This window comes from Balaenoptera musculus, chromosome 20 (genome assembly GCF_009873245.2).
Source record: "Balaenoptera musculus isolate JJ_BM4_2016_0621 chromosome 20, mBalMus1.pri.v3, whole genome shotgun sequence".
NCBI lineage: Eukaryota > Metazoa > Chordata > Mammalia > Artiodactyla > Balaenopteridae > Balaenoptera > Balaenoptera musculus.
In genome coordinates, this window is record NC_045804.1 from 41,696,760 (window position 1) to 41,714,661 (window position 17,902).

Sequence of the window (17,902 nt, forward strand, 5' to 3'; positions counted from 1 at the left end):
AGGCTGGGACCACGGCCCTGGTCTCTGATGTGCGGGACCCGGTCCATTATCCAGGCTACTCAGTCGCTCTGGCTCGCTACTGTATTTGTAAGACCTACTGATATTTAAAGAGAAAGATGTTTTCCAAACAAGTGCAAGCATGAAAGATATCTGTTAGAGCTTAGTGTATCAAAGCTATCCTCCAGTTCCTGTTGTGTCCACATCTTGGCTCATGAGGAGACTGAAGCATGAAGTGCCTCCCCGACCCTGCTCCTCAGCCTGTGAAGTTGAAGCTGGGACACAGCAGGCAAGGCATCCATCCCCGCAGGCTCAGAGTGGAGACATCCATCAACAACCATCCAGAAGTCTCCTCACGCCAAAGCACCCTTCCCAGCACGCGCAGCCAGTTAGGGGGTGGCTCTTGTGCCCCCTTTACAGGCTCAGCAGGAAGGGAGGCTCACAGTGGAGCTTCCTCTTGGCCACCGTGGGTCCTTCTGCCAAGGAAAGAGCCATGGGGGCTGGGATAATCCTCTTCCCATTGGCAACCCCGGGGACAGGCACCCACAGGGCTTTTCCAGGCTTTTCCCTTACTTCTCTAGAAGAGTCTGTAGAAGACACCGCAGAGGTCTGGTGTCTGGGGACTCTGATTTCCCAACTCCATGCTTCTACTATGTACAAACATTCTCCAGCCAAGACTGCGCTCTTCAAGGGACTTGGACCTGGGTGGTCGCCTGGTCCTTATCATGGGGTAGGAGGTACCAGTGAGAACTGATTGCACTCCAGGCCCCAAAAGAGGCCACACGGCTCTACAAACAGAAACTTTAAGTATTGCCAGAGTTCCTCAAGAAGACTCATGCCGCCATATTGCGAGACCTCCTTTCAATAAATGTGTCCTTTATTTCACTTATGGGGCACGCACACACATGGTTTATGGACAATGAACCTGATGGCTGACCACATTTCCCTCTTTGCTTTGGCCGCTAGGAAGTTCAGAATAAATTTATAACCCACTTACAGCAAGTACATAGCATCACATGCTGTGTATATGCTAAAAAGCTCTCTGCTGGCTTTTTAGCATTTTCCTCTATTTTCCCTTTCCCATATACTTTTTTTTAAAATAAATTTATTTATTTTATTTATTTAGTTTTGGCTGCCTTGGGTCTCCGTTGTTGCACACAGGCTTTCTCTAGTTGCAGCGAGCGGGGGCTACTCTTCATTGCGGTGTGCGGGCTTCTCATTGCAGTGGCTTCTCTTGTTGCGGAGCACGGGCTCTAGGCAGGTGGGATTCAGTAGCTGTGGCACACGGGCTCAGGAGTTGTGGCTCGCAGGCTCTAGAGCGCAGCCTCAGTAGTTGTGGCGCAAGGGCTTAGTTGCTCCGCGGCATGTGGGATCTTCCCGGACTAGGGCTCAAACCTGTGTCCCCTGCATCGGCAGGCGGACTCCCAACCGCTGTGCCACCAGGGAAGCCCCTCCCATACACTCTTAATAATTTACTCATACAGTTTGGCATTAGATAAGTTTCAAGAAGCATCCTCAAATCCTGTGTCCAGGTAGATAAAAATAAAAAATATATTTCAATCCAGGCTCTCTGGACCAGTTATTTTCCCACAGGGACTCTTGATAGAGTGTACTCACCCCGCATGCATGAAGATGTACGTCAGGTAACGCCAAGCCTGTGCTCGGAGCTGTGGATGGTAAACCAATGAGTTCTTCAGGTATCGTGGATGGGTTACCTGCAGCACAAATTGGTCCAGCGACACCCCATTATAGAGGAAAAAGGCAACCTGGATGAGAGCACAGAATGAAGAGAGCCTGTTGCTAGGTGTGAAACTGCCCAGGAACCCCTCTTGTGCTGACATTTGGAATCCCTTTGGAAGTTGTCATCTTTCCTTCTCAGAGAAGGAGGGACATCCCTGCGACCAGAGCCAAGCTAGCTCTGCACCATCTCTTACCCCACTTCTGTTCGATTATTTTGTGTTAAATGTTCACAAAATGGTCTCATGGTCTCTGCCCACATTTCCTTGGTGTTAAGCAGGAAGGGTTTGTAGGATTTTAAACTTTAATTCTGATAATAACTCACATACCCACTTGGGGGCTGTGGCAATTCCACATAAGTTGATTAAAAAAAAAAAAACAACTGTGGTAAAATACACATAAGGTAAAATTTACCATCTTATCCATTTTAAGTGTATGGTTCAGTGGTATTAAATACATTCATAATGTGCAACCATCACCAACATCCATTTACAGGATTCTTTTCATCTCGTAAAACTGAAAGAAACTCTATACCCATTAAACATTAATTCCCATTCCCTGCCTCCCAGCCCCCGGCAATCACCATTCTGCTTTCTGTTTCTATGAATTTGACTACTCCAGGGACTGCATATAAGTAGAATCATACAGTATTTGTCTTTTGTGATTGGATTATTTCACTCAGCATAATGTCATCAAGGTATAGCCATGCTGTAACACATGTCAGAATTTCCTTCCTAATAATCCTCTGTATGTATCTACCACATTTTGTTTATCCATTCATCTGTCAATGGACACTTGGGTTGCTTCCACCTTTTAGCTATTGTGAACAATGCTGCTATGAACATGGGTGTACAAATATCTCTTTGAATCCCTGTTTTCAATTCTTTTGGGTATACACCCAGAAGTGGAACTGCTGGACCATGTAATTCTGTTTAATTTTTTTGAGGAACTGCCATACTGTTTCCCACAGTGGCTGTACCATTTTACATTCCCACCAACAGTACACAAGGGTTTCAATTTCTTTGAATTCTCACCAACACCTAACATAATTGTTCTTTTTTCTTTTTTTTTTTTGGCTGCACTGTGTGTCATGCGGAACTTCCCCGACCAGGGATTGAACCTGTGCCCCCTGCAGTGGAAGCGTGGAGTCTTAACCACTGGACCACCGGGTAAGTCCCACATAAGTTAATTTTAAAGATGACTGATGTGTACTTGTTTAAGCCCTAAAAGAGTATTTATTTGAACTATTTTTTCCTGGAACTCTTTTTCTTTCTTTAAATATTATTTATTTATTTGGTTGCGCTGGGTCTTAGAGGCAGGTCAGCTCCTTAGTTGCAGCTCGCCAGCTCCTTAGCTGTGGCATGTGAACTCTTAGTTGCAGCATGTATGTGGGATCTAGTTCCCTGACCAGGGATAAAACCCAGACCCCCTTCACTGGGAGCGCGCCACCAGGGAAGTCCCCTGGAACTCTTTCTAGAATGCATAATTCCAGGCCCTAGGTTCTTAATTTTAAGGATGTCTCAGGTATTGATCTGGGCTATAGGAGTGATGCCTTCTCCAGTAATTGATAGGGGTTTTGCTCCTATACTAAAGGGTCCCAAATTCTTGTGTTTCTTTACGACTCAGGTTTGCTTTTACATTTTCTTTTGTCCTCTCCCACAATGCCTGGGTGTCCACAATGCCTGGGTGTCAGCACGCTGTTGACCAGGTACTACAACAAGGTTCTTTCTTCCTATTGTTGGTTGGTAGGGGGCCCCTTCTAGTAGCTTCCCACCATGTTCACTCTGTTACGGACTCAGAAAACCAGCTTACTAGAACTGTATGTAAAACAAAAACCTTGGGCTTTAGTATAAGGACTCTGAAACAGTTATTTCATCATTTACCAGTTTCTTCTAGATTCGTGGCTCGAGATTATACAGCTGAGGTTTCTGAAAATCTGAAACCAATCTGGACACAAGATCTGGCTCCTCTGGATGACCTTGGGCAAATTATTTTAATTTACTGGTCCTCAGTTTCCCCATTTGGAAACGGGGATACTAATTCTTACACTTCCACGGTGATCGTGAGGTTTAAAAATGATAAAGTACGTGAGGAGCAGGCGTGCACTGAGGGAAGGCAGCTGTAATTAGCGTGTGGCTAAGCCCTCCTGGGCTGAGCCTGGGAATGGCTCAGGCCTCCCAGCAGCTGGATTCCCGGGGCTCTCTGGGAGCCGTTCTGTCCACCTAACACCATGGGTACAGGTGGCCTGGGAGCAAATACAGCTTCCAAGACAGCTTGTTATTATTGGCCCTCAAATGGAAGTTAATAAATAGACCAACACAGTAAGTGCTTGGAGAACAAGTCCAAGAATATCTCAGAAAAATCACAACTTCCACATGTACTTGGATGAAGCCAGGACAACAGAGGAGCTCTAGCCTGCGGTCCAGATATTATGATTTAGAAAAAAAGAAGAGGGACGCCATGAAGCATAATGATCCTGCAGTTTGATTCGGCAGGAATTTTACAAGAACATATGCAGGGGCGGTAAGTAGGCCCCTGGTTCTGGAAGAGAAACGATGGAGATTATAAAACGCCCAAGGGAAGCCAAGCATCGGTTCGTTCAAGAGCTGGGGTTGGGGGGCCCGCTGGTTCTTGGGCTGAAGAGCCGAAAGCATTCAGAGTTCCTCATACAGGAGCGCTGATTCAGAAGGTGGTACTTCGGATTCTGCTGCATAAGCATGAGACTTTTAGAATAACAATAGGTATGGATGATTTCCTAAGGGGAGAATGTTCTTGCAAAATACGTGAAGCCCACATCTACCTGTTCATAAACACTCCCTCCCATATGTATTTGTGCAATGCTTTTGTGTTCACAAAGCACCACCTGACGTTCTCTGGCTCTAAATAGGGGAGTCCTGTGGGAGAAGGAGGGCAGGTCTGGTTGTTCCTACTTTACAGGTGTCCCAGGGGAGCACATGACTCGTCCACGTTACTCACCCCAGGAGGAACTAAAAGAAGGTGTCTTAATGAGTTAGCCTGGCTAAATCCCCCGAATCAATGAACTACTGACATTGTTTTTGCTGCTGTTGGTTTTGGTGGAGGTGGTCACATGGGGATTTTGCTGCAGGGCGTATTGCTTAAAGTAATGATCTTTGTAATCTCTCTATGGTCCGGGCGGGGGTTATAACAACACCTGAGTGCCCTGTAACAGGGCCTGACTTACAGTGACTTGCCCTTCCCCTCGTGATCTCAGATATCCTCTTGACCCTCCAGCAGCCCCTTCCCCACCCTCGTCCTTGCCTCCAGCAGTGTTACTGTGATCATGAACCAGGGCGGTGGGCAGCAGGTGTAGCTGTCGTAGTACCACTTCCGGTCAATCTCCCGGGGCAGGGTCTCGTATGCCACGTGGCGGATCAGTCGCTGGGAGAAGTTCAGCCCCTTCTCCTCCAGCAGGGCCTTGCTGCAGAGCCTGCGGTTGCCCTGCAGGATGGCCTGGCGGAAGCTGTTGGACCGCTTGTTGCTCATCTACACAGGAAACAGGGCAGGGGAGGGGGGTCAGAACCGGAGTCTCAGGGGAGCCCCATCCCGTTTTCCCAGCCAGCACATTCCTTAGACCAACCAGGCCTGATTCTACCTTCCTCTTTCTTCTGTAATAATAGTTAACAAGAAGTTAAATGTAATAGTTAACAAGAAGCAATATTTACTGAGCTCTTATGAGTCAGGGGCTGTTCTAAGCACATCACAGCTTGGCTCATTGATGCAACTAGTCTACCTGCTAGATAAAGACCATAAATATCCCCATTCCACCAGACAGGAGACCAAAGCATAGAGAGTTTTAGGAATCCATCAAGTTCAAACCCAGTAGGGCTCCACAGCCTGTATTCATATCCACTATACCTCCCTTCCACCCACCTGTCCATCATCCATCACAATTTCCTGAGCAACTACTAAGCATCAGGTGTTGCCAGACATGGGGATACAGTGGTGCTCAAGACAGATAAGTAACCAGCAGTAAGTAACAGTTCAAAGTGAAGGCTGCTGCAGGAGCACACAGGAAAGAGTCCAACCCAGTCCCAAGGTAGTCAGGGAGGGCTTCCTGAAGGAGGTGGCATGAATGAGAACTGAAGGATAAGCAGGGGTCAGCATCCTCGGTCCCCGGAACCAGAACCCAAAGCTGTGCTTGTGGAAGGTCATCAGTCCTGAGTGCCTCCAAGGGAACTGTGATGCTCAGGGAGCCCCAGGACTGGCCCCTCCCCAGGCAGAGTCCTGGCTGCCTCACCCAGCGGTCAGCCTGACCCCCAGAGATCAGAGGTGGTCCTACTGACTTCCAGCCTCCCAAGGCCTCTGTTACCTCCCACCCACCCTCCACAACCACACTCTAGACCCTTCCTACGGGGAGATGTCCTAAAGACACACCTCTCCCAACCCCAGCGCTCACAGTGCCACCCGGGGGCCGCTCTGTGGTTGCTGGGTGGGGATTATCAACATATTCCTGGGACTATGGGCCCAGCAGGGACATCAGGTTAAAACTGAAGGCCGGAGTCCAGACAGGGCTGGGGAGGTGAGCCAGCCCAACCAAGGCACATGGGTTTGAAGCCCTGTCAGGCGGCAGGGAGCTGGGGAGGATCTGGGTTCAGACCAGGCCAGATGGAACAAGCCTCCATCTGCAGTGCCCCGTCCCTTCTCCTGGGTTCTGCACACACCTGAAAAATCTGGCTTAAGCCTCCCCCATCCAGCAGGCCTTCCTGGATGAACGCCTTCCAACGATGCCCTATTCCCATCCCCTCCATGCCTGCAAAGCTTGGGTCTGGTTCTTAGTGGCTTGGCGGTTCTGTAAATGCGGACGGGACTTGGGGCTCCATGATCACTACAAGCCCAAGATAAGACCATGTCATCAAATTAGTTTGTAGTCATCCTCTCCCCCAATCCTTGGGTGTGTACATGCACATGTGCGTGTACCACACATATACTCACAAACAACACATCTGCAAGACCCGTGGTGGGAAGGAGCTCAGCATAAATACAGGAGAAGCAGTGTATACACACATACACACTCACCATTCACCTGTGCCCCGATGTGCCTAGAACTGTGCCGGGCACAGCAGCAGCCATGGTCTCTGGCCTCACGGAGCATACAGGAGAGACAGACGCATAAACGGCAGCAAAAGAGGATGTCATCTTCGTTACTTGGTGCGTAGTATTATCCCCACGTTATAAAGATGGGGATGAGAGCTTGGAGAGCGTATGTAATTTTCTCAAGGACCCACAGTTAGTAAATCACAGAGTCAGGATTCAAATCCAGATCTGCCTGACTCTGGAGCCCATGCTGGCCCATGTGGAGCTTTTGTGCCCATTAGATAAGGGAGCCTCTCCTTTCAGGTGGATGCACCCATTCCAGGCCTTGCTGAACAAAGCCCAGGCCGGATTTCAGTCCTCATTCTTCTCTCTGCCTGGCATCCTTGTGCAGTCCACAACCTGCACACCCATACATGACAACCCTGGCCACTCAGCTGTAATGCAATGTGGTCTGTGCTATAAGACAGGCCTGTGCAAAGCACTGCGGGGGCTCTGGGTAAGGTTGGTTCATTCTGCCTGGGTTGGGGTGGGAAAGGGCTCACAAAGGATGCAGAGGAGTTAATCTGGTGGAAGAACATCAGAGGCAACAAAAACTTTCAAACAATTCTTCTCATTTAATCCTTGCCACAACACTGAAGAGGGTCTCCTTTGGCTTCATTTTACAAATGGGAAAACCGGGGCTCAGTTTTGCCACTGAGTGGCAAAGGCAGAGCCTGGAGCAGGACCCAGGCCCACCTGACTCCGGCCCCTGAGCTCTCTGCCCTGCCCAGAGCTTCCCCCCTCGTGAACCCCTTCTTAGTCTTGGCCTCCGGGGCAGCCCTGCTCACAAGAATCCAGGCTATGGCTGGCTGCTCCAGCTCAGAATTCAAATAGAGAAATCTCGATGGTAACAAGTAATCTGCTGTTGCGAATTCACACAGACGACTCCACGAACCCCCAGCTGGAGAGAAGCAGCTCCCTGGCCCAGCCATGCCCTCACTCTGCCCTGGGCTGAGCAGGGCATGCAGCAAACACGCTGGGGCTGTGGACGAGCCGATGCAGGCTCAACTCCGTGGCCTGGTCTTTGCTGGCACTGCTGGGTTCCCAGTCACGGGGCTCACCTCCACGGCCCATCCCATGAATCCCAACTGTCCCCAACTCCCCTGCTTATCTGAGCTCTGCACCCCCGCCCTCTAGGAGATCTGCTCCCTGGGTCCACTCTGAACAGCAGGTTTCTTCGCCCCTAAAAGCCCTACAGCTGCTCCCTGCAATCACGCTAACCTCTGGGCAAAGGCAGGTCCTTAATCAAGAGGCAATTAAAACAATGCCAAAGCCCATGCATCCACATCAGAGAGCAAACCTGGCACGATGGCAGGTCCTGGCTCCTCCACCACTGATGATTTTGAATTTCAGGAGCCTGGGGACTTCACACCAGTCATTTCATGGGTGACAAGAAGAGAGGCGACTGTTTCCATTTCACCAATAGGGAAACCAAGTGGAGCCTTCCGGCCTCGTGTTCACCCTGCTAGTTCAAGCAGCTTCTACTCATGTGCCATCCACCCCACAGAGGGATGCTTCCTGCTTAACCCCACTGAACCCCACTCCAATCCTGCCATAGTAGCCCCCAGAACAGCACAGCAGTAACTCCAGTGAGGAGGAAGTCCCGACTCCAAGACACCAGACCACCGGGCAGGATTCACGGGCCTCCCGTCTCCAGCCCCTCCAACAACCCAGGACAGCTGCCAGCAGGTCTGATGAGCTCCGGCCTTCACCCATGTGCCCCGTTGCTCCCGAAAGGTCTGCCCTCATCCTCCCAACATCCACTCCTCTCCTGCCAACGATAACCTCCCACCTCCCACTCCCAGTCTTTCGTTTCTGTGGAAATGACCCCACTCCCAGCTCCACGGGTGGGCACTGATTGGTTTGATTCAATCAGCACAACCCACTGACCCAATCTAGGCCAACTGGAGGAAGGAAATCCCAGGCCTCAGGTGGGAGCTACCATTCGAAAAGTCCCTCTCCTCCCCTGCGTGGTGAGGCCTGAGGGCATGAGGGCTGGAACAGCTGCAGCCACTTTGCTGCCAGGATGGTAGGGTCTGGAATTGCCTGGGGCTTTTTTGAGTAGTGCTGACACTGCAGAAAGCAGAACTGAGAGATAAAGAGAAATTGGGTCCTTGGTGATTTCCTTTCACCTGCTGAAGCCTGGACTTTTTCAGTGCTACAGACCAACAGATCCCATTAATTATCCAAAAGGATCCTCTAAGCCACACCCCCAAACAGGCCTCTCCCAGTGGCGAGGGGCCCAGAGCGCTCACCAGGTTGACAAAATCCTGGTAGCAGATCTGCCCATCGGCATGGCTGTCGGCGAGAGCCAGGAGCACCTCCCTCTTGTGCGGGTCCAGCTTGGAGCTTTGGCTCTCCAGGAGGCTCCGGAACTTACATGTGCTGATGTAGCCCGTGTTCCCAGGGTCAAACTGAGGGAGAAGCACACACAGCAGCGGGGTCAGCAGGGCCCCATCCCCCTCTCCACACTGCCCCCGGTGCCCCATCACCGTCACCACTCACGGCTCCTGTCTCCAGCCCTCTGCTGACAGAGGCCTAGGCGGCATCTGGGATGTTTCCAAGGCCCCCAGGGGAAACATCCAAATAGGGCGGACAACCACTTACAACCCTAGAAGGCCCTGGAGACCTTTGAGATCGCCCAGCGCAACCGTGTGGTGCGTGGAGAAGGGAAACGGAGGTTGAGAGAGGTTATTACTCTCTGCCCTTACTCCTGACCCTGGACAAGGGGAAAGAGGGAATGAAAAGGCGATGAGTAGAGGAAGATGAGGAAATCTGGGGCCTGGGGCAGAGGGACTGAGCGGGGAAGGCACGAGGCCCCGGGCAGCGGGGAGCACAGCCTGGACAGCACTTCCGCATCTGCCTGCCAGCCCCTCTTCCACGCGTGCACCCACGTACACCCCACAACCTGCACACAGGGCTCCCCAAAGACACTGTGCTCTGTTTGGTTGTTTTTTTTGTTTTCTTTATTTTGGGGCCATGCCACGCAGTATGTGGGATCTTGGTTCCCCGACCAGGGATCGAACCCGCTCCCCCTGCATTGGAAGGGTAGAGTCTTAACCACTGGACCACCAGGGAAGTCCCTGGTTGGATTTTTGACGCTGCCCTTTTCCCTCTGCAGCTTTGCACACTTGGGCTCCTCTGCCTAAGACTCCCTCTCTCCCCTCGTCTCCCTGGGAGACTCCGACTCACCCTTCCGACTGCTCAGATGTCCCGCGTCCAGGAAGCCTTCCCCCAACATGTGATCTGCTCCCCCTGCATGTCAGACAGCCCTCTGGCCTCCACCCTGCACTGGCCTCCATTTTCAACTCCTTGCAAGTTGGTGCACAACTTATCCCCGGGGCTTATAGCACAGAGCCCGGCAGAGTCGGCACTCAGTGAAGATTTGTTGGGTGAACAAGTGGATGCTTGGGTGAAAAGACAGGTACCCATTTTCCAAGGAAAGGCTCACAGGTTCAGTTAGAAAAGGGGCTTATTCATCTCCCCCGGAGAAGCACATAACCTTTCTGCCACCCTTCCATCGCCTCTCTTTCCTGGCAGAACCCCCTCAGTGCCCCCGCTCAGCACACACTAACCAGCTCCCAGTTTGCCCAGAGAAGTCCTGTTCACAAACCGCCTCCCCACATGAATTCACTGCACACGGAGGTGCTGCTGTGGGTTGCTGAGATTTTAAAAGGCAGACAGACATTGCGGATGTCCGCGTGTGCATGACAAGGGAGCCCGGAAGACTGAACCTACCTTTCCCTCTCTTCTGGATAAGGCCAGTGAAGACTATTTTTGGAAGGCTGATGCTGTGTGCAGCCTGTCTAAGACAATCCAGGAGAAACAGCCAAGGGTCACAAGTCATGACTCCTTCAATTCTCCCCAGAACTCAACGAGAGAGGACATCTCTAATGAGGCTTATTTAAAAATCTGCCTGTGGGGGGCTTCCCTGGTGGCGCAGTGGTTGAGAGTCTGCCTGCCAATGCAGGGGACACAGGTTCGAGCCCTGGTCTGGGAAGATCCCACATGCCGCGGAGCAACTAGGCCCGTGAGCCACAACTACTGAGCCTGCGCGTCTGGAGCCTGTGCTCCGCAACAAGAGAGGTCGCGACAGTGAGAGGCCTGCGCACCGCGATGAAGAGTGGCCCCCGCTCGCCACAACTAGAGAAAGCCCTCGCACAGAAACGAAGACCCAACACAGCCAAAAATAAATAAATAAATAAATAAATAAATAAATAAATAAATAAATAAAATCTGCCTGTGTACCCAATCCTCTACCCAAAATACCAGATTTCAGGGATGACACCTCTTTGGTTCCCACCATCGAGTATTTCAGGAAACTCACCTACCCTCTGTTCCAGAAAGATCTTTACGAGTAAAAACGCCTAATATTTGCTGAGTGTTTTCATTGGGCCAAACAACATACATACCAAGCACTTCATGTAAATATACGATTTCTTTGGCCTCCTACCGCGACCTTATGAGTGGGTCCTATGATTATCTCCATGTCACAGATGAGGAAGTAGAGACACGGGAAAACGAGCACAGAGAGGTTAAGTGACATGTCTGCAAGTGGCAGAGCCAGGATTCCAGACCCGGGCAGCGGGCACTGCCTCTAACCACTGGCTGCCGCTGACCGTCAGCCTCCAGGGCCTGCTCTGCTGCTCAGAAGCCAAATGTCAAGGGTCAAAGAGGTGAGTGCAGGCCCGGGAGTGGAGGGGGCTCCAGCAGCCTCACGGGCCCACTCTACACAGATTTTTAAAGCAGGAAAGAGCTCAAACAGCAACAGTTCTGATCTCCTTATAGCTCAGACAGGAAATGACGCCTGGAGTGGCAAAGTGGCGACGGCAGCTAGGGAGGGTCTCCTCCTCTGCCTGGGACCCCTCCCGTCCCCACAGGCTGGCACTGGCTACAGGGACTCACCAGCCTGGCCCCTGCCTGGGCCCACGTGGCCCCCGTACCGGGTGGGCTGACGTGGGGGATGAGAAGCAGCCCCGAGCCCTGGGAAGACCCATCCCCTCCCTAACCCTCCCCTGGTGAGCACGGCAGGGGGCAGCGGGCTGTGCGCACGGCAGGGAGCCTCTGCTGCCCAGCCCGGGGGAGGAAGCCAATCCCCGCCCCGGGGGCCCATCCGAGGATGGGTGGGGGGGCAGTGGGGTGGAGGGGCTGGGATCAGGCAAGGGCCCCTCTCCCTCATTCCAGCTCCAGACAAAGAACCACCTGCTCCCCTGCTCTCCCTCCCCCTCCAGGGCTCCCTGCTGTCGTCCTAGTGACAGGGGCTGCCCTGTGGCTCCTCCCCCTGCCCCCCACCAGGGCCTGCCAGGCCTGCCCCTAGCACATTACAGGCTCCAGACCGCAGAGAAGGAGCTGGAAGCAGGCCGAGCCTCCCTTCTCTGCCAAAACTCTACCTTTCATGCCAGGGCCAGACAGCCCAGACAATGGGGGGGGAGGTCATCGCTACCCTAATAATGAGGCCTCAGGGATGAAGGAGGGGGACTGGGGGAGGGGGGTGGGAGAGGAAGGGAGGGGCCAGCTGCCTGGGCTCCACAGATGTACACGGGACACCTTCCAACCACCACCCCAAACACCTGGGAAGATGAGGGCAAGAGCCCCGGCTGACAGGGGGCAGGGGGCACGGGGCGGGGCGGGAGGGTAGTGCAGAGAGAGGGAGCGAGGGGGAGACAAAAAGAAACACACAGAGAGGATTCGTGCAGAGGCGGAGAGAGGTGGGTACCACTGCCCTGACGGAGCTTCTAAAGGAGGCTGCAAGGAGCAGGGCAAAATCCCACTCTGGTCTCAGCCACTTACCAGTTCGTGTAACTGAGGGGAAACACCTCGAGCCATAACTGCCTCGGCCTCATTCATGGAGCAGGGGCGAGCGTGCCCTCGGGGTGCGGTGGGCTGAAGAAACGCAGGGCTGTGCTCTCCGGGGCCCAGGGCCGCCCGCACTCAGTGTCCGGCCCCCCTGGCCTCATTCGGAGCGAGGAGGGAGCAGCCCTGCCATGGAGGCTTGGCCGACCCTCCTGGACACCGTTCCGCCTTTGGGCCTCCTCAAGGGCAGCTTTGGGGACAGGATCACACAAGCACCGTGGTTTGGAGCTTTGGGGGAAACAAATCCTACAAATGCGATTTCCTTGTCAGTAATGTACTGAAGGCCCCGAAGCTCCCCGTCCTGGGTGCTCCATGACCCGGATTCACCCACTTTGGACGGACGGGGGTGCTCTTGGGATGAGGTCTAGGCTGGGTGGGTTGGAGACAACCTGACCGGGGTTGGTCTGGGGGTGGCGGGGCAGCGGGAGGAATGGGACTGAACAGCCGCAGGCAGGGGCCCCTTGGGGATCCAGGAGCATCCTTGCAGCTGCCTCCCCAGCGCTGTGCAGGGCCGGGTGCGTGCGTGCGTGCGTGCACGTGTGTGTGTGTGTGTGTGTGTGTGTGTGTGTGTGTGTGAAGGGGGAGCCACGTCCACATTCAGCCTGCGTGGAGGCTGCTGGCGCAGAAGAGGAGGAAAACACAAAGTGACGAGTGACCCTCCCACAGCTCCCGCCCACCTGCCTTGGCCTTGAAAAGAGCTTCGAGACTCCAGGGGTGCTTAATCCCACCAGCACCCAGCCCTCTGGCCCCTTAATCCTCTAGGTCGCCGGTTCTCCCCACCCCCGGCGCCCCACGCATGCTCTGCCATATATATATCCCATCTCCCAACCTGGGCCCCCTCCTGGCTCACTTATGACCTTGGATACAAAAAGGACCCACCGGATTCTCTCTGTATTGTTGCCACCTAGGGCTCTTCCCCTCCTCTGGGGCAAGGAGTTGGGGGAGAGTTCTGGAAGGAACCCCGGCCCCAGCTGCCTGTGCCATCTTGGGCAGACCATTAACCACACTGCCTTACTTTCCCCATCCACCATGTGGTAGGAACTCTCCCTTCTTGGGGCGATGTAAGGTGGTCCGTCCCCAGCCCTGCATACCTAAGCATAACATACGCAAATGGGGGCTAGGGAAAGAGACATCCACAACCCACACAGCCCATGGGGGCAGCTGATCTTCAATTCTGCATCCTTGCTCGGTCAAAGGGCTGACGGGAAATTTGGAATCAGGATGAGGCAGCTCACATTGGGGGGGGGAGGGGGGGAGGTCTGTGCTGTAGGAAGGAGCTGGTGACACTGGAAAGAAGGACAGCAGGTCAGGAAATTATAAGTCATGATCCAGGAGAGCTGGAAGGAACCTCAGTGGTTTTCAAACTGCTCTGCAGAGTTCTAGGGGCTGGGGGACTAGCGAAGCCCAGCGAGGCGGGGAGGGGGTTGCCGAGCGGCCCCATTCTGAGTTGTTTTCTGCCTTGGCCTTCTGCATATTACCAGGTTGAACAGCAACACGATACTGGCTGTGTATGCAGAATACCCGCCAGGTACCAGGCACTACCTCATTGAAACCTCAGGTCACCCCCCTCTGTCCTGGTTTGTCTGGGACAGCCCTGGCTTCTTACACCTATTGTCTGAGCATGACTTTTTTTTTTTTTTTTTTTGGCTGCGCCTGCGCAGCTTGAGGGATCTTAGTTCCCTGACCGGGGATCAAACCCATGCCCCCTGCAGTGGAAGCACAGAGTCCTAACCACTGGACCGCCAGGGAAGTCCCTGAGCATGATTATTAACAGTGCCCCTTTCACCCTCAAAATCGTCCCAATTTGGATAATAAATTATGTGGTCCCCCCATTTAAACCTCACAACAACCCTACGAGGTAGGTGCTATTTTACATGGGAGAAAAATGAGGCACCAAGAGCAGAGTTGCCCAAGTTTGAAGAGCTGGTAATTGATGCAGGTAGACTCACATCCAAGTGGCCGGGCCCAGAGCTTGCACTCTCCCATCATTAGGATGCTGTGGCTGAAAAGGGTTCGAGAGACCCCAGTTCAGTCCTCCCATTCGTTCATTTAACAAATACTTGCTAAGGATCGACTACGTGTCTGGCATCACACTCGCTTTATGGACGGGGAAACAGGTGCAGAGAGCAAAAGAAACTAGTTCAAGGTCACAGAGCAAGTTAGTGGTCAAGATGGAAATAGTTCAGGGTTCCTCCATAGTGGTTAGCCGGTCCAGCATTGCTCTTGTTTTTCTTTGTCCTGTTCTGTCATATGAAATATAACTGGCACAGGGTTTCCCACTGTGTGTTTTGTGGAACACCAGGCCCAAGACGGTGCATGAAATAAGGGTGCCGTGGTTCCAGAAGTTTGGGAAACCCTTTTGGAAGGGCGTGATGTATAAAACCATATTAAAGGCCCTTCAAGATCTTACAGTGGAGAATCCTGTCTGATTTTTTTCAGCCCAGCATTTCCCAAACTTACTGGGTCTTTGATCATAATATTTTTTCACAGTAACACTCCATGGGACACAATCTGGGGAAAATGCATGAATCCATAGTAGAGTTACTTTTCCCTTTTGTGAAACCAGGCCCCTTTGTCAGTGTTTCCGAACCAGCCTTTCGCCTCCATCTCATGAGTGTCACAGGCCCTCGAGGCAGCTGACACTTTATTTGGAGTCCTCCCAGCCAAGTTAGAAGTCTGCCGGATCCAGGCCCCAGCCAGAGGGTTGAGGAGGGTGCCAGGCCCCGGGAGTGGCCGAGGAGGAAGTGACTGGCCTAATGGGCTGAGCTGAGCTTCCAGGGAACCAAGCCCGCAGGGTCTGGGATCTGCCTGCTCAGCACCCAGGACAGCAGCGCCACTTCTCCCCACCCCCCTGCCGCAGGCCCAAGAGCCCGGCCAAGGCTTCAGAATCCACCCAGCAGCAGCAAAGCAGAAGAGAAAGAAGAAAGGAACACGTCTATTTTATAGCTCTTATGTTATGTGTGATCTGCACCAACTCATTTCCAGGACAATTACATGTCTGATCCCTTCTCTCTCCCAGGGGGACCTCTCCCTCTCCTTCATCTCGAGAGGTCCATGTCCTCAGTGAGGGGTGTGGGAGCCCAAAGGTGGCACCTGGGGAGTCATCCTGGTGCAGACCTCTCACGCCTGGAACGTCGGGACCTGGGGTCTAAGGAAGCCTCCCATCTCAGGCCCCACTGTCCCCTCTCTGTCCACTGAGACAGAATAAGCCCTGGGAAAGGACCACATGGTGTGCGTGCTGGGGCAGAGGAGGTTGCAGGCAACTGCCCCTCCCCACTTAGGGGGTTACCATGGCTCATCTGCTGGCTCCCCGCATCATCACCCGGCTTCCGAGCAGAGCAGAATTAACGAGGCTGCCCAGGGGTTTCCAGCTCAGGAGAGCTGTCCCCATCCAACAGCCGGAGCCCACCAGGGAACTCAGGCCCATTCAGGGATGTTTACAGCCCCATAAATCAGGCCCAGGCCTGCAGCTGCTGAGGTCAGGAGGCGAGGTTAGGGGAGTAGCAGCTTTCTCTAGCACTTCTGCCTTGCAAATGAAGATGCTAATTCGCCCCATACAGAAAACCACCTCACACCATCCCCTGACTTTTCCCCCAGACCTGAAATACTCATTGGCACAAATATTTGATTGCTCTTATTCTCACATCAACCCTAGAGTATAAGTGTGATTAGTCCCATTTAACAGATATGGAAACTGAGGCACACAGAGACGAACGACTTGTCCAGAGGCACTTCAGTGAGTAGAACAGGGTACCATCGGGCCTGCTTTCAGCTGAAGCCAGGAGTGGATTTATAAAGACCTCAAGCCTCCCTGGGAAGGAGAGAGACCAGTTCCTAAAAGCCAGGTTCTGACCCCTCCTGCTCTCCAGTCTCCCCACATAGAGGCATGAGGGGCTCTGGTGCTCCCCTGGGATTTGGCCAGGCATCTGACAGCTGGGGAAGCTTCAGCAATTCAAGGATTCCCAGTTACATTATTTCTGTTCTTCCAGCTGCCACCCCAGGGGTCCGGGGGAGGGAGCTCATCCCTCTCAAGGGGCTTCTCCCAGAAGCTCCAAGTCAGGCTCCTGAACATCCCCCCCATAAGTCAAAGAGCTGAACCCCAGGATCTGAGGTTGGCAGGCTGATTAGGAAGCTAGAACACCCTTCCCTCAGTAGAGAAGCGGAGGACATCCTGGCCTGAATCCAGGCTGAGCCGCTGGACAATTGGCAAATTTCCAGAAAACTACCCAGCCCTCTCTCTCTCTCAACACCTGGGCCGTGAGGAGAAGAAGAGCTCTCAGTCTTTCCCCGGAACGCAGAAAGCTGGGGTCAAGAGGGGGCCGCCTCTTTCCTCCAGGCCCTGCCCATCTCCACCCTGAGAGAGAGCCTCCTGGAAGACCCTGCTTCTCCCCCTTCAAACCACAGAAGGCCTTGGAGGCACACAGACTCTGAGGGGGCAGCTGGGGGCTGTGACTCAGAGGCAGGCCCCTTGGGTGCCAGGAGCAGACATAACACGTGTGCTGACTCGCCCAGGTCCAACCGTCAAGGCCACCTGGGGACTGAAGCCCAGTCAGGGCCATAAAGGCAGGAGTCCCAGGGGAGCTGCGGGCAGGGAGAGGTGGGAGCGGGTTCGAGCAGGGAGGGGTCTTAATCTGCCCCATCCCACCCCCTTCAGCCTAAACCCATTTCCTCCTGCTCCTTCTCCTGGAAGCCACCAAGGGATCCCTCTGGTTCCCCAGAAAAGAGGGATCCAGGGAGAAGGAGGGGAGTGGGACACAGACCTCTGACCAGGAGCAGGGTGGGCAGGATAAAGGGTCACCAAACTGGTTCACCTCCTGCGGCCCGCTGCCTGTTTCAGAAGCCACCTAGAAGCCTTGTGTGGAAACATACCCAGGAGCCTCGTGTACAAACACACACAAACCCCTCTGCAGAGGGTCCTTGTTTGCTTTGTGTCTTTGGGCAATCCCCGCCCCCTTGGGCCTCAGTTTCCTCCTTGTACAGAGGAGATAGCACCACTCACTTCGCAGGGCTATTGAGAGATAAAAACAAGACAAGGACGCATGTGCACACAGCTGAAGCTCGATGTTTGCTCCCTCAGAGGAATACTTTCCGACTCAAACCTGTACCTTGCTTTAAAAAAGCTGGTGGGACGAGGCTGGCAGCTACCCCTAGTTGTCCACAACTCGAGATACACATCAGCTCACTTCCGTAACAGAGAACAGCGCCCTGGGCCCATGTCACA

The 17,902-nt window shown here is 53.3% G+C and overlaps 1 protein-coding gene across 1 annotated transcript in view; it reads right to left on the reverse strand.

The window, feature by feature from the left end:
- The window catches only part of RHBDL3 (rhomboid like 3), a 45,208-nt gene that overhangs the window by 19,191 nt on the left and 8,115 nt on the right, over positions 1 to 17,902 (reverse strand). Inside the window, exons 2-4 of the mRNA XM_036837118.1 lie at positions 9,084 to 9,242; positions 5,014 to 5,238; positions 1,615 to 1,763 (exon numbers count right to left, since the gene is read on the reverse strand). Of these exons, the coding sequence (XP_036693013.1) occupies positions 1,615 to 1,763; positions 5,014 to 5,238; positions 9,084 to 9,242 (533 nt within the window). The remainder of the gene's footprint in view (positions 1 to 1,614; positions 1,764 to 5,013; positions 5,239 to 9,083; positions 9,243 to 17,902) is intronic.